Below are 27755 nucleotides of genomic sequence, written 5' to 3' on the forward strand. Positions count from 1 at the left end.
CAAAATGAAGGTTTGTAGCAACCCTGCATCAGGCAAGTCTATTGGCATCGTGTTTCCAATAGCATTTGCTCATTTTGTGTCTCTGTATCACATTTCGGTAATTCTTTCAAACTTTTTATGATTATTATATCTGTTACAGTTATCTGTGATCAGTTATCTTTGATGTTGCTTTAGGGTACCACAAACTGCACCCATATAAGACAGAGTACTTAATCAATAAATGTGTGTGTTCTGACTGCTCGGCTGCCCTGCCTTCCCTGTCTCTCTCCCTCCCTCTCCTCGGGCTTTGCTCTTCCTTATTGAAATTAGGCCAATTAATAACCTTACAATGGCCTCTAAGTGTTCAAGTGAAAGGAAGAGTCACATGTCTCTCATTTTAAATCAAAAGCTTAGTAAGAAAAGCATAATGAAAGCCAAGATAAGCCAGAAGCTTGACCTCTTGAGCCAGTTAGCCAAGTTGAGAATACAAAGAAAAAGTTCTTGAAGGAAATTAAAAGCGCTGTGATAAGAACAATAAGAAAGCAAAATAGTCTTATCGCTGATATGAAGAAAATTGTAGCAGTCCGGATGAAAAATCAAACCAGCCACAACATTTCCCTTAAGCCAAAATCTAATCCAGAGCAAGACCCTGACTCTCTTCAATTCTGTGAAGGCTGAGAGGGGAGGACGCTGCAGAAGATAAATTTGAAGCTGGCAGAGGATGGTTCATGAGGTTTAAGGAAAAAAGCCATCTCCATAACATAAAAGTGCAAGGTGAAGCAGCAAGTGCTGATGGAGAAGCTGCAGCAAGTTATCCAGAAGGTCCAGCTAAGATAATAACAGGGCTACACTAGACAACAGATATTCAATGCAGATGAGACAGCCTCACATTGGAAGATGCTGTCTGGGACTTTCACAGCTAGAGAGGCACAGTCAATGCCGGGCTTCAAAGCTTCAAAGGACAGGCTGACTCTCTCGTTAGGGGCTCATGCAGCTGGAGACTTTAAGTTGAAGCCAATGCTCATTGACCACTCTGAAAATCCTAGGGCCTTAAGGATTAAGCTAAATCTACTCTGCCTGTGCTCTATAAAAGGAACAAGGCCTGGATGACAGCCATCTGTTTACAACATGGCTTACTGAATATTTTAAACCCACTGTTGAGATCTACTGCTCAGAAAAAAGATTCCTTTCAAAACATCACTGCTCACTGACTGTGCACCTGGCCACTCAGAGGTCAGATGGAGACGTACAACGAGATTAATGTTGTTTACAGAGCTGCTAACACAGCATCCATTCTGCAGCCCATGGCTGAAGGAGTAACTTCAACTTTAAGTCTTATTATTTAAGAACCTTCCAAAAGGCTATAGCTGCATAGAGAGTGATTCCTCTGATGGATACAGGCAAAACAAACTGAAAATCTTCTGGAAAGGATTCACCATTCTAGGTGCCTTTAAGAACATTCTCGATTCATGGAAAGAGGTCAAAATATCACCACTAACAGAAGTTTGGAAGAAGCTGATTTCAACCCTCATGGAGTTCAGCATTTCAGTGGAGGAAATAACTGCAGATGTGATGGAAATAGCCAAAGAACTAGAATTGGAAGTGGAGCCTGAAGATGTGACTGAATTGCTGCAATCTCATGATAAAACTTGAACAGATAAAGAGAGGCTTCTTACAGATAAGCAAAGAAGCCCTTTCTTGAGATGGAAACTTCTCCTGGTGAAGATGCTGTGAAGATTATTAAAATGACAACAAAGGATTTAGAATATTACATAAACTGAGTTGATTCAGCAGAGACAGGGTTTAAGAGGATTGACTCTAATTTTGAAAGAATTTCTACTGTGGGTAAAATGCTATCAAACAGCATCACGTGTGTGCTACAGAGAAAATTATTCGTGAAAGGGCCAATCGAAGCATCAAACTTAAGTGTTGTCTAATTTTATCAACTTGCCACAGCCATCCCAACCTTCAGCAACCACCCTGATTAGTCAGCAGCCATCAACTGAGGCAAAACCCTTTACCATTTACCAGCAAAAGATTACAACTCGCTGAAGGCTCAGATGATGGTTAGCAATTTTTAGCAATGAAGTATTTTTCAATTATGTCCATTGTTTTCTTAGACATAATGCTATTGCACAATTAATAGAATGCATTATAGGTAATCATAACTTTTCTTTGCACTGAGAAACCAATAAATTCGTGTCTTGCTTTTCTGTGATATTCACCTTATTTGGTGGTCTGGAGCTGAACCTGCAGTATCTCCAAGGTATGCTTGTACATAGCCCTACTGGAGTTTCCTTTCCTTCCCCATATCCTCTGTAATATGTGAGTATCAGGACTGGTATTGTACTGAAGAAAAAGAATTACAAATAGGTACCTACCTTCCCAGTATTAAAGAAGAAAATGCAGAAAAGTCTTCAAAATACTCAGATAAATGACTAAAGCATCTGTATGTAAACAAAAAATCTACCACACATCTGTGTATTCCAAAGCAACCATAACCAATCTTAATAGAAACTGGCAAAAAAAAAAAAAGTGTTTCTTCAAATTATAATTCCATAAAAATACTCAGGCTTTGGAAAATATTTAGAAAGTTAGATCCTCTTTTAAAAATGGAAATAGTAATTAGACAAAGTAAACTTACCAAATATATTAGTGGAGTGTCCTTTCTTTGCAATAGGTCTGAGTTCATTATGTCCCCATCCATATATCCTATAATTATCCCAAGCATGTTTCATCATCTGCGAAAGAAAAATTATAATCCATCAATTTACATTATTCATACTGTAATTTAGGGATTCTATCACTATATCCTTACATTCTCCTACATCTAATATATTCGTGTACTATTCTATTAACATTTTTATCAGTGTGAAAACACAATAGAGTTTAACCTCAGCGTCTACACAACAGAAGAAAAAATTGGATATAACAGACAAGTTCTTTTTATTGGGGAGGAAGGTGTCTGGTTTGGCATTCTTTCCTTGGAGGAACTGACAATCTTTTGGGGAACAGATCCCCTTCCCTCACTGTGATTATGATAAGAGCTGTCAATCAAGGGGCTCTGAATCCACAACCAATTAACACAGCCTGGCTAGAGAACCCCTTACTCTCAGACCAAAGATCAGCAAACTTTTTCTTTAAAGTAAGTATTTCAGGCTCTGAAGTCCATACAGTCTTTACAGCAACTACTTAGTTCTGCTGTTATGGCACAAAAGCAGCCCTAGACGATAAGCAAATGGGCATGCCTGTTCCATTTACACCTTATTTTTAAAGAATAGGCTGCAGGCAGAATTTGGCCCACAGGTTGTATTTTTGTCAGCCCTTGACCTAGACAAAGTGAATGTGATTCATGTGATTCAAGTGGGGACAATCAAGTCCTTTTAGGCATATTGTTATAGACAATACGAGACAGAGGGTCCCTCTCATTTTGCAATTCAAGGTCTAAGCAATATATAATCCTGGAGCTGATGGGAGCTAACTTTCTTCCAACATGGAGAAACTAAATAAGGAAAGGAAAGAGAAAAGGAAAGATACATATTATTGACAATAACATCTACAGACTTGGATTCAGCCAATCTTGAAGCCCTAGTTTACAGTCACTAAGCTAATAAATATTTTTATATCAATTAGTTTGAACTGAGTTTCTTACAACCCAAGGAGTCTAAGCAACACAATAGCAGAGTATTTAATTATATATCAGTTGAATTATTTAATAGTAGACTGTGGAGTATCAAAAATCTATTCAACAGTACACAATTTATTAAAACATTTCTCAACTTGGTTTTTTTCTTTGTTTGTTTGTTTTTTGCCACCAGCATTACTCAGACACCAAAGCCAGGCAAAGACATCACAAGGAAACTAAAAACCAATATATCTCAAAAACACAGATGTAAATTACTTAACAAAAATTAGCAATCTATAAGGACACAATGACCAAGTGCAGTTTAACCAGGAATATAAGGCGGATTTAACATTCAAAAGCCAATCAGTGTAATTTATCATGTCAACAGAAGAAAAAACATCATCCAACAATCTTTATAGATGTAGACATTTGACAGAATGAAGCACCCATTCATGATTAAAACTTCCAATGAACCACAAGTACAAGGAAATGTCCTCACCTGATAGAGGGCATCCTCAAAACAACTACTGCTAACAACATACTTAATAGTAACAGGCTAACTGCTTAACCCTAAAGCTGAGAACAAGTATGTCCGTTCCCATCACTTCTTTTCAACAATGTATTAGAAGTGAAATAAGAAAAAGAATGTAAGGCAAAAAATCAAAAAAGAAAATGTGTCTCTATTCACAGAGGACATGGCTCTGTAACAAGAAAAATCCTAAGCAATCTAAAAAAAAAAGCCACTACAACTAATATATTACTTCAGTAAAGTCATGGGATACAAGTTCAACAAACTAAAATCAAATATATTTTTATATGCTAGTAATAAAAAACTGGAATGGAAATCTAAAAACAATTCCATTTATAATAGTACTAAAATTAAAAAACATGAAACGCTTAGGAATATAAATGTAACAGAATATGCATAAGAACTATATACTGAGAACTACAAAACACTGCTGAGAAAAATTAAAGAACACCGAAATAAGTGGAAAAATATAACATGCTCATGGAAGACTAAATATTGTTAAGATGACAATTCTTGGGCCGGCCGAGTGGCGCATTGGTTAAGAACTGGCTTGGGAAGCCAGAGGGCCCCAGTTCGGATCCCTCACATGAGGGCCAGTGACACTGCCCTCTGCAGCTAAGATGCTGAACAACAGCTCAACCTGGAGCTGGGATGCCATGAGTTGCCGGCGACGGCATAGGCTGCAGCCCCTGCGGCAGTGGGTTGCCATGGGCTAACGTGTGTAGCCAGCAGCCAGTGTGAGCAGCCAGCAGCTGCTGTGAGCAGCCGTCCAGAAGCCAGCGATTGATCTACCTCACCCGGGAAGAGCACAGTGATGGTGCCAACTTGGGCCAGTGAAGCAACATCCTCCGCAACTAGACTGAAAAACAAAACGACAGCAACTTGTCTGTTCCCTTTCCCCCAATTCCCCAGCGCTGTTCCCATCCCCCAATTCCCCAATAAAAATCTTAAAGAAAAAAAAAAAAAAAAGATGACAATTCTTCCAAATTCACCTAGAGGTTCAATAAAATCCCAGTCAAAATTAAGTAACCTTTTATTTTCGAAGAAAAGCAAAGTCTAGAAAGACAAAGGACCTAGAACAGCTACAATAATTTTAAAAAAGGACAAAGTTGAAGGAATTAACTGATTTAAAAATTTACTATAAGTTAAAGGAATCAATACAGTGTCATAATGGCATAAGGGTAGGCATGTGAATTAATGGAACAGATGAGTCCAGACAGAGACTCAACAACTACTGATTTTGTCAACTGATTTGGAATAAAAGTGCCAAGGTAATTCAGTTGGGAAAGGATAATTCTTTCAACAAATGGTGCTGGAACAACTAGAAAGCCCTATGGGGAAAACAATGAAGCACAACACTTACTTTATACAATAAACAAAAGATTAACTCACTAAAATCACAGACTAAAGTGTCAAAACTAAAACTAAAACATGTGCCCACACAGAGACCTGTACACAAATGTACATAGCAACTTTATTCATAATAGCCAAAATCTGGAACAAATGTTGAACAAATATACAACAGGTGACTGAACAAAACAAATCCCAGTATATCCATACAATGCAATGCTACTAAGAAAAAAAAATTAAGCGCAATCTGCACAGATGAATCTCAAAAACAGTATGCAGAGCAAAACCCAGCAACAAAATATCATACACATTATTATTCCATTTGAATGAAACTCTAGAAAAGTCAAATCTAATTTATAATTACTAAAAGAAAATCAGTGGTTGCCTGGGACCAAGGAATCAGATGGACTGACCAAAGAGGAACCCAAGAAAACCATTTTGAGATTATGGACATATTCACATCTTGATAGTAATTATTACACAGGTGCACACATCTGTCAAAGCCCATCAAGCTGTACTGTTAAAACAGGTATATATTATTGTATATAAATTATGTCTCAATGAAGTTGAATATTTTAAAAATCTAATAACCTGCCGTATCTTCCTCACTGGTAATTCCCACTCTCCCGAGGCAATTACTTAAACTCTTTCAACTGTTTTTTTTCTATTTACCACATTTCTAAACATAGCTTATAGTGCTAGTTCTTGATTATTTTTAAATTTAGATATTTACTATATTCTTCAAGAGTTAAGATAATTAGGCTCTCTTATGCCACTATCCACTCATCTCCACGTCCATTTCTCTGACCCACAGTCTCCCAATATAGTTCATATGCTTTTCTTATAATTATTACATTACTTTGTACAATTTTTGTTTACCCTGCTGTTAACAACTAGTGTGAAGATTTGGGTTTTTTTGTTTCTTTGCTTAGTTTTTCATGTAACAATTACGAATTTACTTCTAAATTATGAGTTCAGAAGTTGTCTCAATATAATTAGACACACAGGTCCACTATCAGTTCCGTTGTGTTCTCTGGTACATCCTCCTGAAGCTCTCTATGCTCCTCCTTGAATCTGGACTTGTGTTCTCTCCATCCGCAGCCATCATCCTGCAGATGCCCTCACTCACACTCCCAAGCCTGCCCTTCCTTTTACTCTCTAGGGACAGATAGCCTGTTTCCAAAATCCCTTCTCTTCCCATTTTTGTGCTGGAGCATATTTTCCAGTAGAAGCCTGAAAAATGCCTAAAAATATCTTTACCTTCAGATTTCATTATCTGACTGGATATACAATATAATGCTAAGCCTCTGCTCCACTTCCACTTTCCAATATTATTGTTGAGCCATTATGTGCAAGCCCAATCTTTTGGTTAGAACCCTTTTGTCTTCTCTGTAAACTTTTAAGATCATGGATGGGGGTGAGGGGAGGTGGTTAAGATGTTTCTTATGCCTATTTTTCTAAAATTTCAGGAGTCTTTCTTTTGCTCATTGTGTTGGATTCCTGGCAAGTCCTTTCAATTTGGCAACTCACATCCTTTAAGTTTTATCCAATTTTCCTTGAATTGTTTCTTTAACTTCTTTTCATCTATTTTCCCTGTTCTCTTTCTAAAATACCTATCTCATCATTTCTTAGATGTTCTGGATTAATCTTATCATTTGTTTTTGTTTGTTTTCTCGATCTTTTTGACCTACTGAGAGAGTTGCTCAATTTCATCTTCCAATGCTAATGTTGACTTTTAAAATTCTGTCATGTTTAACTTCTAAGAGTTCTTTCTTATTTTGTAAATGTTCCTTTTTATAACTTACTGTTCTCATTTCATGAATTCAATTTTTTTGTGACTCCAATGATGTGAATTCTTTTTTGACATATTTTTTCTGCTCCCTGTATTGTTTCTATATCCTCTGAATTCCTTTCTTCCATCTGTTTTGTTCTCTCATGTGAAAAGCTTTTCTTAAATGTCCAGTGATCTTTGGTTTGCTATTCACATGAGTGAAGCCCTCAAGACAATCAGAGGCTGTCAGAGAAACAGCAAGGCTTGTTGGCGGAGCCTCATCTTAGGGAGATCAGGTGAAACCCAGGGGTGTCTCACTGAGGAACAGTGCAGGTCTCTTCTCTTGGGCCGGTCTCCCCAGAGACAAGTCCTCCATTCTCCATCTTATTGAATACACACCTGGCTGCCAGAATTCTGAGAACTAGGCAGGAAAAGGCGGTCTCAATATTCAGAATGCATTTGTCACTTACTGCCCTCTATCCTCCACTCTCATTTTTTAGAATGACCTCTGCGCTTTTCCCTCAGCCACTCCTGTGGTATTCCCAAAATTCAAATCGTCTCTAATTCATCCCTCCAGATGGTTAACTTTGGTCTTCTGTTGGGAAAAGGAAGACAGTAGCTAGGATGCACTGGCATGATAATTAGGGAGCTAGGGGCTAAGAACTCCTTTTAAAACTTTCAAATAATCCTTTTCCAGCTCTATTTTACACCCCTGCCGTCAGAGGCAAATGGTGTCTAATTCTTGAAATGGTTTCTAATTCCTGAAACTTTCAGGTATTCTGCAGTTCACAACACCTTACCTCTAGTTATAATAGCTACTTCCCCTGCAAGCTCAGCTTTCAATTTTCTCTGCTTGCTAAAGGAGTAACCATAATGTTTACGGGAGCATACACAGGGGTCCTTAACACGTTTTATTTTGATTTATAAGAACATTGGATATTATGGATTACTTCAGCAGGTCTGGGTTGTCCAAACCCTGCACATCCCAAAGAAAGGTTTGGCCTGTGCTGAACTCCTGGAAAAGAACCTCTAAACCTTTATTACTCTGCCTGTTAAAGAGTATCTTTGTTTACTTGAGGCCTTGGATCATGTCAGAGAGTTTATGCTAACAATGTGATTGATAGTCTGGGCCACATAATAGCCGCCTGACCTCTGGAGGGGCTGGAGAACTAAGCTTGGCCAAACCTACAGAACAAACCCCGGACAGTGAGGTGTGGTTGACCGTCCCAGGTTGGCTGCCACGTGGCATGTCCGTGTCACTCTACTGGGAGAGGACAACTAGAAGGCTGCACCTGATCTCTCCTGGACTCTGTCCTATGCACCTTTTCTACTGCTAATTGTAATCTGTATGCTTTCGCTGTGATAAACTGAAACCATGAGGACAACAGCTTTGCTGAGTTCTGATTACTTCTAAAAATCACTGAGCCTCTGGGCGCCCCAAACATACACTGTTATCTATCTGAACTATTATGTACGTAAGAAAGCGTTTCAGTACATTCTAATTACATCCTAAAAAAGCAGGTCAGGCATCTGAAAAAAGAAAAAAAAAATCTACTGATGTCTCCCCAACACTGCACAAAAAAAGTGCCTTAAGTAGTCTGTGCATAAAATAGTCATCAGAGATGCGGTAAAATCAGAGTACAGCTCTATTTTGGCTCCATCAAGGTCAAAGTCTTACAATAATCCATAAGGCCAAGTTTAAAGCACCTGCTAAGTCTTCCAAGTTCATTACTGAAATATACAGTAATACCTTGGTTTGCAAGCATAATTCGTTCTGGAAACAAACTACTCATATTACAAGACCGCTCATTTACCACGTTAAAATGTATTAGAAATGTTTGCTCGTCTTGCGGAACACTCGCAAACCACGTTACTCACAATCCAAGGTTTTACTGTATGCATATAGATTTTTGACTATTTGAACTAAATTCATTGTCTTATTTGATGATAAACAATGCCTGTGAAATACTGTTGATGCTATTACACACTGCCAAAATCTTCTTCACAGGCAGTACAAATGCAAACTCCACCCAGAATTAGCAGGAGTTCTAATTAACAAAGTTCAACTGAAATAGTCACTAGATTTTCCCCCGTCTGGTCTTCTCTTTATCTCCAAGTAATTCCTAGAATAAATTGAAAGGCTTCTGTGAATAAACAAATTTAAAGAATTCTGAGGGCAATCCCTCCCCATTGCTCAATCCATTGAGACACTCTGGAAGGAATGCGTTCTTAACCTGCTGTGTAGTTACTGGGTTTCATGGCATGTTCCTTCAAAGATGGCAGATACAGTGCTAACTCTTCAGAAGCATGTTTATGAGGAGATGTGCACATCATCTAACAGAGTCCCTTACAACTAAACACTTGGGAAATTTCTCTTCACTGATAAATTATTTATGGATCTATTCTACATTATTCATGAAATGCTGAATATCAGAAAGATCTCTGAATACAGGGTTGAGTGATGTAGCCATCCAAACATTATATCAAAATTTTAAGTGTCCAATAATTATATTATAATCCATATGAAGAAAGAGACATTTCTAGCCCTCACTGCCAACTTGGAAACTGAACTACAACTATGGCACAGAAACAAACAAGGTGACAGTGCACCACCAGATGGGGCGTGTGCGCGTACACGCACGCGTGTGTATATCTCCAGTCAAATGTATATTCATACCACTCCATATCATAAATCTCAGCTTATTACCTCTTTAATTTTTTCCCTTTTCTTTTTGATGTCATTATCTTCTGGATCTCCACCATTTATTCCTATAAGGTTTGGTATAGGGACTGGTGGCAGTGGCTTTTTCTCCTTTGTTTTCATTTCTTGGACTACCTTAATTTTCTCTGTCTGAATTTCTGCTCGGATTTCCTCTCTCGACTTTTTTAATTTTTCTTTTGCTTCTTCCAGGGCCTTCTCGTGATCAGCTCGAATTTTATTTCTCAAGCGTTCCTCTTCTTCCCTTAAGAGGAGGAGGGAAAAAAAGACTGGTTAGAATGACCCTTCAGAACTTCCACCTTTAAACAGAAAATTTAAAAGTTTCCTCCCCCAACTATCAGGGTCTCCAGAGAAAAGGCTTATCCCAACAGGCATCCGTTTTGTGTGAGGTGAGCTGCTAGCTATTCAACTTCAGTTCTACAAAAAGGTCCCTCAGAGACTACTCCACTGACTGCTCATCTAGACGTAACTGAAGACCATACACTAAAAACAAGGAAGGTTTCTAGCACCAGTGAGTAAAACGAGCTCCTCAACGACAAATCCACTCTTTTCTAATCTGCTCCATGATTCTGAAACTTACAAATTTCAGACTCTACAAATTACCTCTCTTTTGTCAGTTGGTTTCCTATTAGGTTCAACCAATAGGGACTACAAAAGGGAGACAAGAAAGCTGAAGAATGGGATTTTGGTAACCTAATTCTAAAATAGTTATGGAAGTGAATTTATCAAAAAGATATAACAATTAAAAACATATACACCGGGCCGGCCGAGTGGCGCGACGGTTAAGAACTCGCTTGGGATGCCAGAGGGCCCCGGTTCGGATCCCACATATGAGGGCCAGTGACACTGCCCTCTACAGCTAAGATGCTGAACAACAGCTCGACCTGGAGCTGCGCTGCCGTGAGTCGCCAGCGACGGCATAGGTTGCAACCCCTGTGGCAGTGGGTTGCCATGGGCTACCGTGTGTAGCCAGCAGCCAGCGTGAGCAGCCAGCAGCTGCAGTGAGTGGCCGTCCAGAAGCCGGCGACTGATCTGCCTCACCCGGGAAGAGCGCAATGATGGTGCCAACTTGTTCCAGTGAAGCAATGTCCTCCACAACTAGACTGAAGAACAAAAGGACAGCAACTTGTCTGTTCTCCTTCCCTCAATTCCCCAGCACTGTTCCCATCTCCTAATTCCCCAATAAAAAAAAAATCTTTAAAAAAAATAATAATAATAATACAATATACCATAAGTTATGGGGTACAACAAAAGCAGTCCTCAGAGGGAAATTCATAGCAGTAAATGCCTACATTAAAAGAAGATCTCAAATTAACAATGTAACTTTAAAACTTAAGGAACTAGAAAAAGAGCAAACTAATCCCAAAGCTAGCAGAGAGTAAATGACAATAAAGATTACAGTAGAGATAAACAAAATTGAGAATAGAAAACCTAGAGAAAATCAACAAAACTAAAAATTGGTTCTTTGAAAAGATCAACAAATTTTAGCTAAATGACAAAGAAAAAAAACAGATGATGCAAATAACTAAAATCAGAAATAAAAATAGGGACATTACTACTGACATTACAGAAATAAAAAAAGATTAAAAGAGAATACTATGAACAATTATACAACAAATTCGACAACCTAGATGAACTGGACACACTGCTAGAAACACACAAACTACAAAAACCAACTCAAGAAAAAATAGAAAATCTGTATAGACCTATAACAGGTATAAAGCTTGAATCAAAAATCAAAAGCCTGCTAACAAAGAAAAACCCAGGACTAGATGATTTCACGGGTGAATTCTACCACACTTAAAGAATTAACACCAATCCTTCTCAAACTTTTCCAAAAAACAGAAGAGAAGGAAACACTTCTTAACTCATTCTATGAACTAATATTATCTTGATAGCAAAGCTAGACAAAGACACCACAAGAAAACTCAGACCAATGTCTTTTACAAATATAGATGCAAAAATCCTCAACAAAATACTACTGATCCAAACAGCATATTAAAACGATTACACACCATGAGCAAGTAGACTTTACCCAGAAATACAAAGGTGGTTCAACATAAGAAAATCAATCAATATAATATTACAATAATCTACTAATGTTCAACATCAGTAGAACAAAGGGAGTAAAACACATAACATCTCAACCAATGCAAAAAACAAACAAACAAAAATTTGACAAAATACAGCACCCTTTCATGATAAACATACTCAGCAATCTACGAATAGAAAAGAACTTCATGAAAAACTGATAGCTAACATCATACTTAAAGGTAAAAGACTGAAAGCTTTCCCCTAAAGATCAGGAATAAGGCAACGATACCAGCTTTCACCACTGCTATTCAACACTGTACTCTAAGTCTTAGCCAGAGCAATTAGGCAAGAAAAAGAAATTAAAAGCATCCAAATTGGAAACAGAGAAACAAAACTATCTCTATTCATGGATTACATCATCCTATATATTCAGAAAATCCCAAACAATCCACAAAATGACTACTAAAGTTAATAAATGAATTCAGTAAAGTTGAGGTAACAAGATCAAGATGTAAAAATCACTTGTGTTTGTCTACATCAGAAATGAAAAGTCAAAAAAAGGAAATCAGAAAACAATTCCAATCACAGTAACATACAAAATAATTAAATATCTAGGAATAAAGTTAACCAATGAGGTGAAACACTTGTCCACTGAAAAGTACAAACATTGCTGAAAGAAATTAAAGAAGCCTTAAAAATAAAAAGATTTTCCCATGGTCATGGATTGGAAGACAACATTGTTAACATGGTAATACTACCCAAAGTGATTTACAAATTCAATGCAATCTCTATCAAAATTCCAATAGCTGTTTTTGCAGAAATTGAAAAGCTGATCTTCAAATTCATATGGAATTGCAAGTGGCCTGAAATAGTGCAAACAATACTGAAAAAGAATAGCAATGATGGAGCACTCACACTTCCCAATTTCAAAACTTGCTATAAAGCTACAGTAATAAAAACAGCATGGTAGTGGTATAAAGATAAACATATACAGACAAATGAAACAGAACTGAGAATCCAGAAATAAACTCACACATGTATAGCCAACTGATTTTCAACAAGGGTGCCAATGCTATTCAACAGAGAAAAAATAGTCTCTTCAACAAATGGTGCTGGGACAACCAGAGAGCTATATTCAAAATAATAAAGATGGGCCCTATCTGACATCATACACAAAAACTCAAAATGGTTCCACAACTTCAATGTAAAAGTTAAAATCATAAGTCTTACGAAAACAGGAGTAAATCTTCATTACCTTGGTTTGGCAATGGATTCTTAAATATGACATCAAAAACACAAGCAACAAAAGAAAATAAATTAGGCTTCATCAAAATTAAAAACATTTTGTATCAAAGGATATATCAAGAAAGTGAAAGACAACCTAAAGAAAAGGAGAAAATATCTGCAAACCATATATCTCACAGGAGTCCAGTATCAAGAAGATATAAAAAACTCCTACAACTCAACAACAAAAATACAAACCACCAATTTTAAAATTAGACAAAGGACTTGGATGGACATTTATCCAAAACAGATATACAAATGGCCAACAAGCACATAAAAAGATGTTCAACATCATTAGTCATTAGGGAAATGCAAATCAAAACCACGAGCTACTACTTCACATTCACAGAATGGATATAATTGTTTTTAAATTGTTGACAAGGATGTAGAGAAATTGGAACCTTCAGACACTGCTGATGGAAATGTAAAATGATTCAGCTGCCATGGGAAACAGTTTGGCAGTTCCTCAAAAAGTTAAACATAGACTCACCATACGACCCAGAAATTCCACTCCTTGGTATACACCGGAGAGCACAAACAAATCCATTCACACATATGTTCATAGCAGCACTAGTCACAGTAGCCAAAAGGTAGAAACAACCCAAATGTCCATTGCCAGATGAGTGAATGCATGAACAAATTGTTCTTCAGCCATAAAAAAGAATGGCGCACTGGATGAGTCTCAAAAACGTTAAGCTAAGTGAAAGAAGTCAGACACAAAAGGTCTTACACAGCATGATTCCACTTATGTGAAATATTTACCACACAGGTAGTAATTTTTACCAGAATAGGTAAGTCCTTAGAGACAGAAAGCAGACTGGTGGTTAGCTAGGGGCTGGCAGGAGGGTAGGGAGAGGGGGGTAACTGCTTAATGGGTATGAAGTTTCCTTTGGGATATGAGAATGTTTAGGAACTAGGTTAGATAGAGTTGGTGGTAGCACAACCTTGTGAATGTATTAAATGCCACTAAACTGTTCACATTAAAATGGTTAATTTTATGTTATACAAAGTTTACCTCAAAAAAAAATACTTATAGAAGAACTTAGAATCAAGAAAGGCAAACACAACTTTAAAGAACAAGGTAGAAGAGCGCATCCTACCTGTCTTAGTTTGTGCTTCTATAACGAAGTGACAGAGACTGAGTGGCTTATAAACAACAGAAATTGATTTCTCACAGTTCTGGAGGCTGGAAGGCCGATCTCACAGTGCCAACATGCTCAGGTTTTGGTGAGAACTCTCTCCACTGTCAACTTCTCACATGGAGGAAAGAATGGAGAGACAGAAAGCAAACTCTCTCATGCCTTTTTATAAGGGCACTAACTAATTCGATTCCTAATTATAGGAACATCACCAACCAAAGGCTCCACCTCCTAATACCAAGGCATTGGGGACCAGGATTTCAATTTCAACACATGAGCTTAGGGAGGACACAAATATTCAGCCCATAGCATTACCTAAAGCTAAATTTATTACTACACTTATTATTAAAACAGCACGCTATGCTAATCCAAAAGAAATATACAAAAAGACACAGAGAGCCCAGAAACAAACGCATGAAAATAAGAAAAACTGTTATATGGCAGAAATTGGCATTACAAATCCATGGGAAAGGACAGACTCTTCAATAAGTAACACAGGGACAAGCGAACACCTGTGTGGAAAAATATCAATTCAATCCCAATATACACAAGAAGCAAAACCATGTAGATTAAATCCCTCGATGTGAAAAGCAAAACTTTAGAGCTACCAAAATTAAAACTAAGGAGACTATACCTTCAAGGCAGAAAAGCATTCCCTGAGCAAAATCCAAAAAACAATACCACAAAGGAAAATACTGACAACTTCAATTATATTAAAACTTCAGTAAAACTAAAGACACCATACACAAGTATAAAAATAAGGCATCCATTTCAAGAAGATATGTGTAATGCAGCTACCTAACAAAGAATTCATCCAGAATGGATAGAAAATTCCTACAAATGAATATGAAAAAGGAGAACGACCCATGAAGAAAACTGGCAAAAAGTGTGAGTGAGCAACTCAAAGACTAGGAAACCCAAACCACCAAAAAATATGTTTTTAAAAATATTTACCTAACTAGTAATGAGAAATAAAAACTAAAACTGGCATCAGATTGGTATTAAATATACAATACCACTGTTTGCAAAGATGTAAATCGGAGTGTAAATTGTAACCTACTTTAGATGCTCATTTAGCAACAAAATTTAGAGCCAATAACTCACATACTTTACAACTTACTAGTTCTATTACTAAGTTTTTACCTTGGAGGAGAAACACAGGTGCCCAAGAGCACATGTACAAGACTGTTTTTGCAGCAAAAATATGGAATTAACCTAAAAAAATGTCTCAACAAGGGAATATATAATTTTTTGGTTTACTCACACAATGGAATATCTAAGTAGATAAAATAACTGAACCACAGCCCAATATGTCAACATACATTAAATCATTAATGTTGAGCAGGGCCGGCCGAGTGGCGCATTGGTTAAGAGCTGACTTGGGACGCCAGAGAGCCCCAGTTCAGATCCCACATATGAGGGCCAGTGACACTGCCCTCTACAGCTAAGATGCTGAACAACAGCTCAACCTGGAGCTAGGCTGCCATGAGTCGCCAGCGACGTAGGCTGCAGCCCCTGCTGCAGTGGGTTGTCATGGGCTGCTGTGTGTAGCCAGTAGCTGCCGTGAGCGGCCGTCCAGAAGCCGGCAACTGATCTGCCTTGCCCAGGAAGAGCGCAATGATGGTACCAGCTTGGGCCAGTGAAGCAACGTCCTCCACAACTAGACTGAAGAACAAAAGGACAGCAACTTGTCTGTTCCCCTTCCCCCAATTCTCCAGCGCTGTTTCCATCCTCCAATTCCCCAATAAAAATCTTTAAAAAAAAAAAAATTGAGCAAAAAGAAAAACTTGCAGAATGCGATATATATATATATATGTTTAAGAACATGCAAAACAGTATATTGATATATAGTTTACATCATAATTTAATGTATATCATATATAATTTAATTTACATCATATATAATTTATATCAATATTTATGTTGTAGAAGAAAAAAACATGTATTGAGAAAGACAATGTCAAACTCAGCTAAAGGTTTACCTCAAAAAGGGTAATCTTCAGCTAAAATAGAAAAATGTTAAGATTTGAAATGGTACAGTGACATTAATATGATCTGTTAAGACTTTTATTGGATTGTCAGAAAAGTCATGATGTATTTTTTCTATGTTTTTCATTGCAAAACTGCATCGTGACTTTTCTGACAACCCAATATATATGTTTATAAGTCTTTAAAAAACAAGAATACAGAGGACTTATACCAGATATCAAAACATACTATTATAAAACTATGAAATTAAAATAGTATGGTGCTTTTGGGAATAACCAGAAAGATCCATAAAGGGGTTTAAAAAAAAGAACTCTACATATTGTGATATATATTGTTTATTTAACTAATCTCATGTTGACAGATATTTGGATCCTTTACAGTATGTCTGTCATGTTACAGCTACAGGGGAAATTCTTGAATGTTTCTTTGTGCACTGATGTGAAGATTTCCCAAGAATAAGTTCTTAGAAGAATTGCTAAATCAAGAATATGCACTTTAAGTTAGTGTCTATTACTAAATTGTTCTTTATAAGAATGCTATTAATTTAGACGTACACCAACAGTGTAAGCACAGGAGGAATCAGCTGCTCACTGTCCACCACCCCCAAGGGTATCACCATTCCTTTTAAGTAGAGGAAGAGATCTAGGTCATGAAAAGGGAAATGTTTTATAATGGCATCACAAATTCACAGAAAAATAATTCACATTTATTATTATATACATAACACATATATACCAAACAGATATAAACTTCATATCAGATGCCACCTTACTGCCAAATAATTGAAGGAGTCATGCACGCACATGTAACTTTATAAATAAACTTATAGATATAACCATATATAGCTATATAGAAATAGTTTTAGATACATAAATACATACAATTGTGCCAGATCTCAATTTAGCACAAGGACTGGCCTATTTTTTCAGATGCTAGGGTCTGGTTTCTGACAGAAAAATGCTGCAGAAACACTGCACATTATATCTAGATAACCCAATCTATATGCCAGAAATGCATAAATTAATGACATAAATACATATTAGAATAAAAACAAAAAGGAAGAAAGATAAGGCAATAACTTATCTGAAGTCTCAAAAAGTGCCAATGACCTAAATGAATGTACCAGAGCCTCAACTAAGTGAAAAGGACTATCTGAGACTCCTAGAATCTGACTCCAAATAATATATGATTTAAAAATGATGTTAAGATTTGAAAAGGTTTAAATTTTTCAGTAGTGTCTGAGTCAAAATTAATCTTCTATAATATTTTCCAATAATCCACACTTAGTATAATGCTTGGTACATAACAAATAATCAAAAACACTTGCTGAATAAATGAATGTGACCAATATTTTTTAATGGTAACATCACTAAGGAGATGTCAAGAATTCTGCAAAAGCAATAGGGGCTGATTTTATAAATATGTAAATGTCAAAATATAAAAAGAAAACAAGACACACATTGTTCTTTATAGTCTCCAGACTACTTCAAATTCTTTTTTTTCCAGATGTGTGTGTGTGTGTGTGTGTGTGTGTATGTCTTGTCCCTAAAAGTTCTCATTAAAACATAGAGAACACTTTCAAAGGTATCTCTCAATATTAAGGTTAGGAAATTGCAATCTTGAAAATTTCACAGGGTCTGAGGCTGGAATTACTCAAGGACTCTTGTTTTCCACAGAATCTAACCTAAAGCCTTAGATAACAAATTAAGAGATGTAATTGTTAACTGGGCTCAAAAATGACACCTGGAGGTACTTTAGTAAATATACCCATTAATTTCAGTCTGGCATATAAAATGTTCAATAAATTAAACTTTTAAACTTATGAAAAACCAGAATGTATAAAACAGTATTATATTCATTTCCTTTTTAAATTGGTACAGATTTTATTATACAATCATATATAGTCGCCCCATTTATCAGCAGGGGATACATTCCAAGACCCCCAGAGGGTGCCTGAAACTTCGGATAGTACTGAGCCCTTATATATACTGTGCTTTTTTCTATATATACATACCTTTTCACTTAAAGGAAGCACTTTATGGCTTTTCTTTCGCATATCCAAATTGCCAGCATCACTACTCTTGCGCGTTGGGACCATTATGAAGTAAAATAAGGGTCGCTTGAACACAAGGACTGCGATACCATGACAGTCCATCCGGTAACTTGAGATGGCCACTAAGTGACAAAAGGGCAGGGAGCGTACACAGCATAGGTACGCTGGACAAAGGGGTGATTCCTGTCCAGGAGGGACAGAGTAAGATGAAGTCATATTTCATCATGCTACTCAGAACAGTGCACAATTTAAAACTTATGAATGGTTTATTTCTGGAATTTCCCATTTAATATTTTCCAACCATGGTTGACCACGGGTAACTGAAACCACAGAAAGCCAAACCATGGGTAAGAGGGAACTACCGTAATACTATATAAATGAATTATAGTCACTTACAAAATGATTTTTTAAACCTTAATTTTTATATATAGAAACAACACTGCTAATTTTTTTATTTTCACAGTATTTGTGATGTACTGAACTAAATTACTGTACAGTCTTCAGTTCCCTACTTCATAAAATTACTCGTATTTCTTATGTATGAGCTGGAAGGAATCTTTAAAGATCCAATAAATTTCCTCATTTCAGAAATAAGGCACAGAGAAGTTGATAGCTTACTGAAATGCACTCTAACAAGTAAGGACACTGCTGAAACTAGAGCCTCTATCTGTTAAAATGGAGCCCAATATTCTTTTAAATATACAATGATGCTTTCCTTCTGGGCTACATAAAATTCCAAGATAGTTCATTGAAATGAGTGCCCTTTGAAGGAGATTTTCTTCATAACAAATCCTAAATCCCAATCTGTAAATGAATCTCCAGTGCATTCTTCATTACGGCCATGTTCTTAACGGAAAAATGTTCCAGCAAAAATTCAGTGGCAATCAAATAAACTTTTCTGACTGAATGCAGAATTATGGAAAATGAAAAGCAGCAAAATGATTTTCCTAGCCATACTTTACATGTAGAGTCAGTCCAAACTATAAGTTAAATATTCTTATAAGTTTCAAACAATAGTAAACGTAACATTGGCCCATTTAATCAGTTAATGTTTACCATGTACTATTGATTCTGAATAGATATTTGGCTTCTGTGGTGCCAACTTTCCAACTTTCAGTATGATCTAAATTTTATAGCATTTATAAAAATGCAGTAGTAATACCTAACGTACAGCTCTGATGTGAGGATTAAAGGCTAAATATGTGAAAACGCTCACTATATACTCCATTGTTTTCTTCCCTTTTCCCTAAAGAAGGAAAAATTCAATGTGAGGGCATGCAAAATACCTTAGATACATTTATAGGAACACATATGTTCTAGATAGGGTCGATACAAATTATTCCTTAATTTTTGAAATTAGATTTTATAAGGGCCTTTATTAAAACTATATCCTTCTCACTTTAAGACATCATTCCTCCTACTTTTGTATCTTCTCTCTCAGTTCTTTCTTGCATTTTGTTTTTACCTTCTCTTGTCGAATTTGTCACCTTGCCATGGACATCATTTATTCAAGAGATATACACTTTTACTAAGGACCATATGTACTTCAAACATTGTTTATATAAAGATAAATAAAAGACAGTCACTTGATCTCAAGAAGCCCATGTTCTATTGGGAGACACAGATAAGTAAGCAAATGACTGTAAATATGCAATCATAGACGATATATGAGAAAGATAAGAGTAGAGAGGAAAGACTACCTAAAGGAAGGAAATAAGTCTATATGTGGATTTGGGTAACCTCAGCTGTTAAAATGGATAAATTAATATTAACAAGACCCTGCAGATCAGAGAACACTATTAGGAAATAACATTAAATGCATATCACTCAAAGTAATTTCAAACACAGTTTTACAATAAATAATGATAAAAAATAAGATCCACTGAAGCTGAATAATAATGAATATCAATTATAATTTTATATATAGATATATACATATATGTGTAGTCACAGGATGTGGAGTACAGCATAGGGAATAGAGTCAATGAAATTGTAATAGCTATAGATACGATGTCAGAAGGGTAGCAGATTGGGGGAGAGGGGTTATCACTTTGTGACGGGTATAAATGTCTAACTATTACATTATTTTGTACACCTGAAACTAATATAAATAAATAAATAAATAAATAAAGATCTAATCTTAAACTACATGCTTTAGAGGCTTACATAACCTACATTAAATATATTCTAATAATTTGAAAGGAATATTCTGAGATTGTGTTTTATCCTTTAATAAGACACTCTAAAAGAAATATTAATAAATAAGAGTAAATAAACAATGCATACCCTAAAACACTTCTTATAAGACCCCAAAAAAATTCTAAAAAGGCTAACATAGCTTTGAAAGCAAAGAACAAACTATTGCTTGAACCAATTTTATTTCCTTGAAACATTTAATGTCATCCACTACCTACTGTTCCCCTATTAACATGCAACTTCTGGGGCTTTGTACACTATGTCATCTCCTGGAACTTCCAACACTTTCTGACCAACAGGAAAATCAGGACTCACACCTTGGCGTTCTGCATTTTAACCATACCATACTAATATTTTATTCATTTCTGAGAAGAATGAAAAACATATTGCTACATTCAGTGATTTTGTAATGCTTAACTAAAAGAGCAAAGTCACTGTCACTTTGCTCAGGATCAAAATTAGACTTTAAATAAGAGGATACAAAATGTCATCTGCTGAGCAGCCCCAAAATACAGCCTCTTGCAAATCACTACTAATACTTAGGAAAGACACAGAAAATGATAAAAACTCCAGACTATCGAAGAAATAAGAGCCATCATGTCAGAATCTGGGAGAACTGTTCACTAATTTAGAACCATACCTAGAGTACACAGAGCCAAGCCTTAACCTCATGAAATAAAAAAATGCCCCAATTCCTACCCCACCCTAATGGTAACTTATCTGAGCTCAAGGGTCCATCCCAATGAGAAAATGGAACAGAGACCTCCATGCAGTCTGAGTACTGTTCAACTTGCCTTTCCCCACAGCCTCTTCCCAACTCTTCTCTTAATTTCCAACTAGCTAGGTTCCTATCAGACAGCAACTCCTGGAGGATGAGGGAAACAAGTGCATGGGAAGTTGAATGAACAACTACATTCTAGGTGGTAAGGGACAAACAAGAAAAAGCTCAGGAGCTGTCCATGCTGCCAACTGTGCTCTGAATTTGGGAATGACATAAAAATCTACTCTATCGCCAAAACAACTGAGAGAACTAAGGATTCACAGAATACCTAAAAATAGACTGAGAGCTGTACAAATGAACTTTCCAACTATAGAGCTGAAAAGGGTATTCATTCAATATATAAGTAGACAAAAAAAATGTGACAAAGGCATCTACATCACAGACTGTTGACAAATCTGAAGTATAAACGTATCTAACCTTATTCACATCTAAGAGTAAAGGGAAGCAGGAAAAACAACCATGAGCCATTGAGGGGAATATATTACAAGGGAAAGTCTAGCAGACGTAGAAGACAAAATGAGGTAACCTCCCCAAAACAGGAGCAGAAAGCACTAAGTAAAGAACAGGATAGGGAAAAAAAGGACTGGAAGATGGATGAGATGAGGAAAAATAGTAAGAAAATTAAAATTACAATAATGAGATTTTAATACTCTGCTTTTGCAATAAAAATCAAAATGAATCAAGCAAAACATACTGATCATGACATGAACTACTTGAGAAACTCTCACTGAAGCACACTGCCATCTGGACTAGCCACATTTCAATTCAATAGCCACATATCATTAATGACTACCATATTGGCCAGCACAGGTTTAGAATGTAATATCTAGTACAATGTCACATATCTAGTTAGTAGAACCAAGACACTACTTTAGGTTCTTCTAAGTCCTAAGTCTATGTTCTTTCTGTTTGAGGAAACCAGCAGGAGTTAACATGCACCAGACCCTCAAGTAATTCAGACTAACAAAATCCTGTCTGAAGGACGAAACTTACTGGCAGTTCACAACTGTATTTAAAAAATAAAACTTCGGCTGGCCGAGTGGATTATTGGTTAAGAGTTGGCTTGGCAATGCGAGCACTGAGCAGCAGGGCCACCGGTTCAGATCCCACATATGAGGGCCAGTGACGTTACGCCCTCTACAGCTTAGATGGTGAACAACAGCTCGACCTGGAGCTGGGCTGCTCTGAGTCGCCAGCGACAGTGTAGGCTGCATGGGCTGCAGTGGGCTGCCGTAAGCTACCATGAGTGGCCAGCAGCAGGCGTGAGCTGCTGTGAGCCGCCGTGAGCGGCCATCCAATGGCCCGCAAACAACTGCCTCACCCAGGAAGAGCACAATGATCATACCAACATGGGCCAGTGAAGCGACATCCTCCACAACTAAACTGAAAAACAAAAGGACAACAATTTGTTTCCTTTCCCAATTCCCCAACGCTGTTCCCTTCCCCCAATTCCCAATTTAAAAAAATCTAAAAAAAATAAATAAATGGAACTACAAAGCCCATTTATATAATGCTATTATATAAAACAAATGTCAGTTTCAAAAAAAAATGAAAGAAATTAATAAGTAAAATTTTAATTAGGTCTATTATATAAACAAATTATTATACTTCATGTATATTAGTCTATATTTACAACAACATTTATGCTTATTATAACCAATACCTGTTTTGGTTACTTTAAAATCACAGATGCTAAAAATGACCATCATCAACATCAAACTACACACTCTACATTGTTATTGTCTTGTATATTGTTTGAAAACTCTGAATTATCTATGAACCAGTTAATAGAAGGGAACATATAGGTTTTCTCATGAAAATACTTTATCTTAAATTCATGTAATATCAATCACATAAATTTAAATATTAATTAATCATAGTGTATATTTCTCCAGAATCCACAGAAACTGGGAGGTACCCTGGACTCCCTCCTCCTCCTACCTTAACCCCCATATTCAATCACTCACCAATTGCTGGCAACTAATTCAAAACTTTTTGAACACCAATAAGGAGGTGAACCTGGCCTGCCATCTAGTCTCTTCATCTAGGCCCACACCACAATCTCAGCTCCAGCCATACTGAACATTTCTCAGATCCTCCATGATACTAAGCTTTGTTTACCTTAGGGCTCACACAAGTTATATCCTCTGCTTTGGCCACGTTTTCCTCCACATCTCTACTTCACTCAGCGATCTCCTACTTGTTCTAAGTTTCAGAGCCACTGCTTTCTCAAGGAAGCCTTCCCTATTCCACTGCCACCCCCCACCCCCACCCTGTTGCCTCCACAGGCTACGTGCTGTGATAGCGCTGAGAACAACTTCATAACACTCATCACACCTCAAAAATAAATCTATTTATTTAATGCCCATCAACGCCCTAAATGGGAAGCTTCATACAAACAGGGCCTGACACACAGTGGACATGCAATACACATTTGCTGCTAGCTAGTTTGGTTATAAAATGTTCCTTTAAATACGATTCTTATGTACTTTTGAAATATTAATCTGTGCCCAAATTTTCAGAAACATGTACAGTATTTAAAGGTAAGAAGACTCAGAATTAAAAGATTCAATTGAAACCATAATTATTGATAATACTAATAGCTACTATTTATTGAGCATTTACTAAATGCTAGGAACTGTGTTGAGCACTTTGCATGTACTACCTCATTCAATTTACCAATCTGTAAAGTAGATGCCACTGTCATCCAAAGGAAACAACTTAGGTATAAAGTTTAAAAATTTGCTCAAGATCACACATCTAATCAGTGACAAACTAGGGTATAAATCCATGTAGTCTAACTCCAGAGCTTAAGTACCTAACTACTATAATAAGCTAATTCATTAATAAAGAAAAGCCAATTCAACAACTATCTGTTAAATACTGTGAATAAAAAATAATGGCCATAATTTCTTTTCCATTAGTAGTTATCCATTAAAGTAAGATTCCTCTATCCTGCACCCTTCTACACACACACACAAAATTAAGATAAATTATCAATTTGCATTTTCCAAATTAAGAAATGTTTTTCTGACCCACACCCAAAGTATGATCTTAGTACCAACTAATTCTATTAAAATGCTACATTGCTGAATCACTTATAAATAAGTTAATGTTTACACATTAGTTTGATGTTTGCTATTTCATATTTTAAATGTACTATTTGAATGATCTCTAATTTAAAATGTACTTCATTGCTCCAATTAGAAGACTACTTAGCACTACAGACTGTGTTTTCAGATAAGGTAAGTAACAACTGACAAACTACTAAGCAAATACAAAAATAAACTGATAAAACCCAGAAAAATTTATAGAGATAATACAGGGATCCCCTGCTACCTGAACTCCCATTACTTGAATTCTTGTTTTTCCAAACTCAGGAACCAAATAGATTATAATACATTTCCACATATATCACTTGCTACACAGATTCTCACTATCCAAACTCAGAATTTAGGTCACTCCCCATCCCTTGCTATCAGAACTCAATAACCAATATCTCACTCCGAACTCTGGAACCTAATAGCTCTGGATAGCAATACACAAGCATCTGTATTCACAGGCCGTAGAAATTTAAGAATTCCTGTTTAAGAGATTTCAGTAGACTTTTAAAATATGAATAAAATGTACATATCTGTATTTTCATTCGAATTTTAAATTTTAATTCCACTTAACAGAATTTTTCTATGTGAATGTTTTTAAACTGCAATGTTGTCACATATATTTTTTAACCTTTAAACCACACTTAAAACATAAGGGAAGCTTTAATACATATATGACAGATAGAGTTAAATAACGTTAATGAGTGACTGTCAAAGCGGTCTGAAGCCACTCTTAACATTGATTTTTTTTCAAATATTTATCATAGTTTATATAAATACCACAGGAAATGGGTTTTTAAGGAAAACAATACTTTTGGCGTTAATTTTTCAGCAGCTTATTTCGCAGATCACATCATTTTTCTTCAAGTCACAAAGAGTGAAAGGCAAAATAAAAGAAACACATACAGAAGAGTACAGAAGTTGAAAATGAAGGCAAAAATCCAAATTAATATAGTTACAGAATAATGGCATGAAACAATTTTAGAAGTAACTACTCCATACGGTTGAGCCAAAAGTCAAAGACCCAGCAAGCAAATAATAAATTAACTAGATTGAGAAAAAGAAAAACCAGCTCTCATGAAAACAGTGCATTTTCCCAAGTATTTAACTTAGGCTCACATTTGAACCTAAGCTTTTCCAAAAACCTTGTACTTGATGAAAAGTTAAAAACCAATGCCAGTTGAAAATGGCATTCATGCATATGATTTTTATCACATACTCAAAAATTATTCTAAGAAATAGAGAAAAGAGGGAAATGATTTAGCAGGTAAAAAAAAACAAAAACAAAAAACTGTAGGTTTGAGAAAAGCAAACTACTTTCCCAAACTCTTCTTTTGATACAAATTACATAAATGATTTAAAGGGGTTGTAACTAGAGCTCCCATTTTATCCTAATTCGACCAAACTCTACGAAGAGCTCACTTCTGATCTCGTAATTGTAATTTGAAAGAGAGTGAACCCTTTAATCGACCATATTCTAATAGTTACTTGACACACTCCATCCTTCACATAAAAAAAAAAAAATCGGGGCAAAATTAAATTTAAAAACACAGCCAAAATTTGTCTATGAGGCTCACAAAGTGAAATACCTGAAGAGTCAATGACATCTTTAACTGACTGCATATATAGAGCACCAAAACACGTCCTCTGAAAATAAGAACAATGGGAATATTTTTGCATGTTAAGAAATGACAGGTATATTCTGCCCATGTTTGTCTTCCTAAAAAGCTAAGATTCACTACTAAGCTTTAACCACAAGCCAGAGAATGAAAGCCCTTTGGAAGGAAACAAACCCATAGGAGCTGTCAGGATTCAATATATCTATTTCACTGGGTGGCACCAAGAATGCCAACACACTCTTAATAAATGAAGGTGCAGCATATGTCATTATTGCTTTAGGTTATCTCTCTGGGCACAAAGGTTTCTCCTATATAAAACGAAGGAGCTGGACTTTGGATGGGGCTCTGGAAACCCTGTCTATGGTTCTATTCAAACAGTTCTGAAATAACAATACAACTCTTGGAAAATTACATTTCACTGCAAAAAAAAACCAAAAAAAACCAAAAACCAAAAAAAATCTGCTGCAATAAACCATACCTTGCTCTGCCAAGTGTTAATACCAGAACTTCTGAAATAAACAAACCTGTGTCTATGTTCATCCGGTCCATGAATCAGGAAGACTCCGGGATTTTTAGCCCCTTTGCTGGCATCTACATGAGGAATTAACACATCTTCCAAACCCAGATCAAAGCGTTTGTGTTTTGAAGAGTCTGGAAGGAAGAAGAATGCCCCAAAACACAGGGTGATGAAGGCACTTAGAATGAGGAGGAGGATAAACTTCTCGGAAAGTCTCAAGGTTGCCCTGTGGTGTGGGAAAGAAGGTGGCCCCAAGTTCAGAGGTGGTATCCTTCGTCCAGACAGCGGCAGCAGGGCTGGGGTAGTCATTGTTTACGCTCTTGGACACAATATTTTATAAAGTTCTCATCTTATATCAAACGTACAATACATTGAACAGTCTTCAAAATCTTGGCCAACATGGGGAAATGCAATTTTTCTCCTCGTAAAGGCTTGTGCTTTTTTAATAGGGCACCTCTTTCACGCTCGTTCAATTACATTCAGAAACGTGTGCCCCCCTCCCCCCCCCAAAACGATCACTAGTTTCTGTCCGGTGCTGTCTTCTTTGCCATTTGGCTTTCAGGACCTCATCGGGTTATTACCACCAGGCTACTCTTCATGCCTAAGGGTGGGTCAGGCAGGCAGCACTGCAGAAAGGATGCAAGGTGGGTGCTTCCATTGCCTGCACCTCAGTGAGATGCTCCGATGTGGTCTCCCGCCCCCACGGGGAACCTGGCCAGATCCGAGGCGTTGTGGAAGGTTCCCTTCACCTCCTCCGATTCCAGAATCTCTCGACCTCGGTGGTGGAAAAATAGGGGTCTCTTCGGAAGTCTGCCAACAGGGAGGAAGGTCTCCCGCCTCGCCGGGAAGCCGAAGCAGCGGCGCTGGGCGAAGCGGCAGAAGGTGTCGGACGCCGCGCCTCGCGACGCGGCCCCCTGGCCCCGGGCGCCCGGGAGAGCTCCCACGCTGCCCACTCGACAGCCGGCGCGAAGGGCATCCGCGTCCCAAATACCTGCGCCCTCCCGGCCGCCGCCGCCGCCGCCGCCGTTGCTACCCGCACGGCTCCGTCAGGGAGCGGAACTTCCTCCTC

General features: G+C 37.0%; 1 protein-coding gene across 1 annotated transcript in view; it reads right to left on the reverse strand.

Annotated features, from left to right (window-relative positions):
- Nucleotides 1–27719, reverse strand: part of LOC109392801 (mannosyl-oligosaccharide 1,2-alpha-mannosidase IB) — a 41997-nt gene extending 14278 nt beyond the window's left edge. Inside the window, exons 1-3 of the mRNA XM_019661450.1 lie at nt 26694–27719; nt 9962–10217; nt 2624–2720 (exon numbers count right to left, since the gene is read on the reverse strand). Of these exons, the coding sequence (XP_019516995.1) occupies nt 2624–2720; nt 9962–10217; nt 26694–26995 (655 nt within the window). The 5' untranslated portion in view covers nt 26996–27719. The remainder of the gene's footprint in view (nt 1–2623; nt 2721–9961; nt 10218–26693) is intronic.
- Between the last annotated feature and the right edge of the window lie 36 nt (nt 27720–27755).

The sequence above is a fragment of the Hipposideros armiger genome, unplaced genomic scaffold (assembly GCF_001890085.2).
Source record: "Hipposideros armiger isolate ML-2016 unplaced genomic scaffold, ASM189008v1 scaffold_349, whole genome shotgun sequence".
Lineage (NCBI taxonomy): Eukaryota > Metazoa > Chordata > Mammalia > Chiroptera > Hipposideridae > Hipposideros > Hipposideros armiger.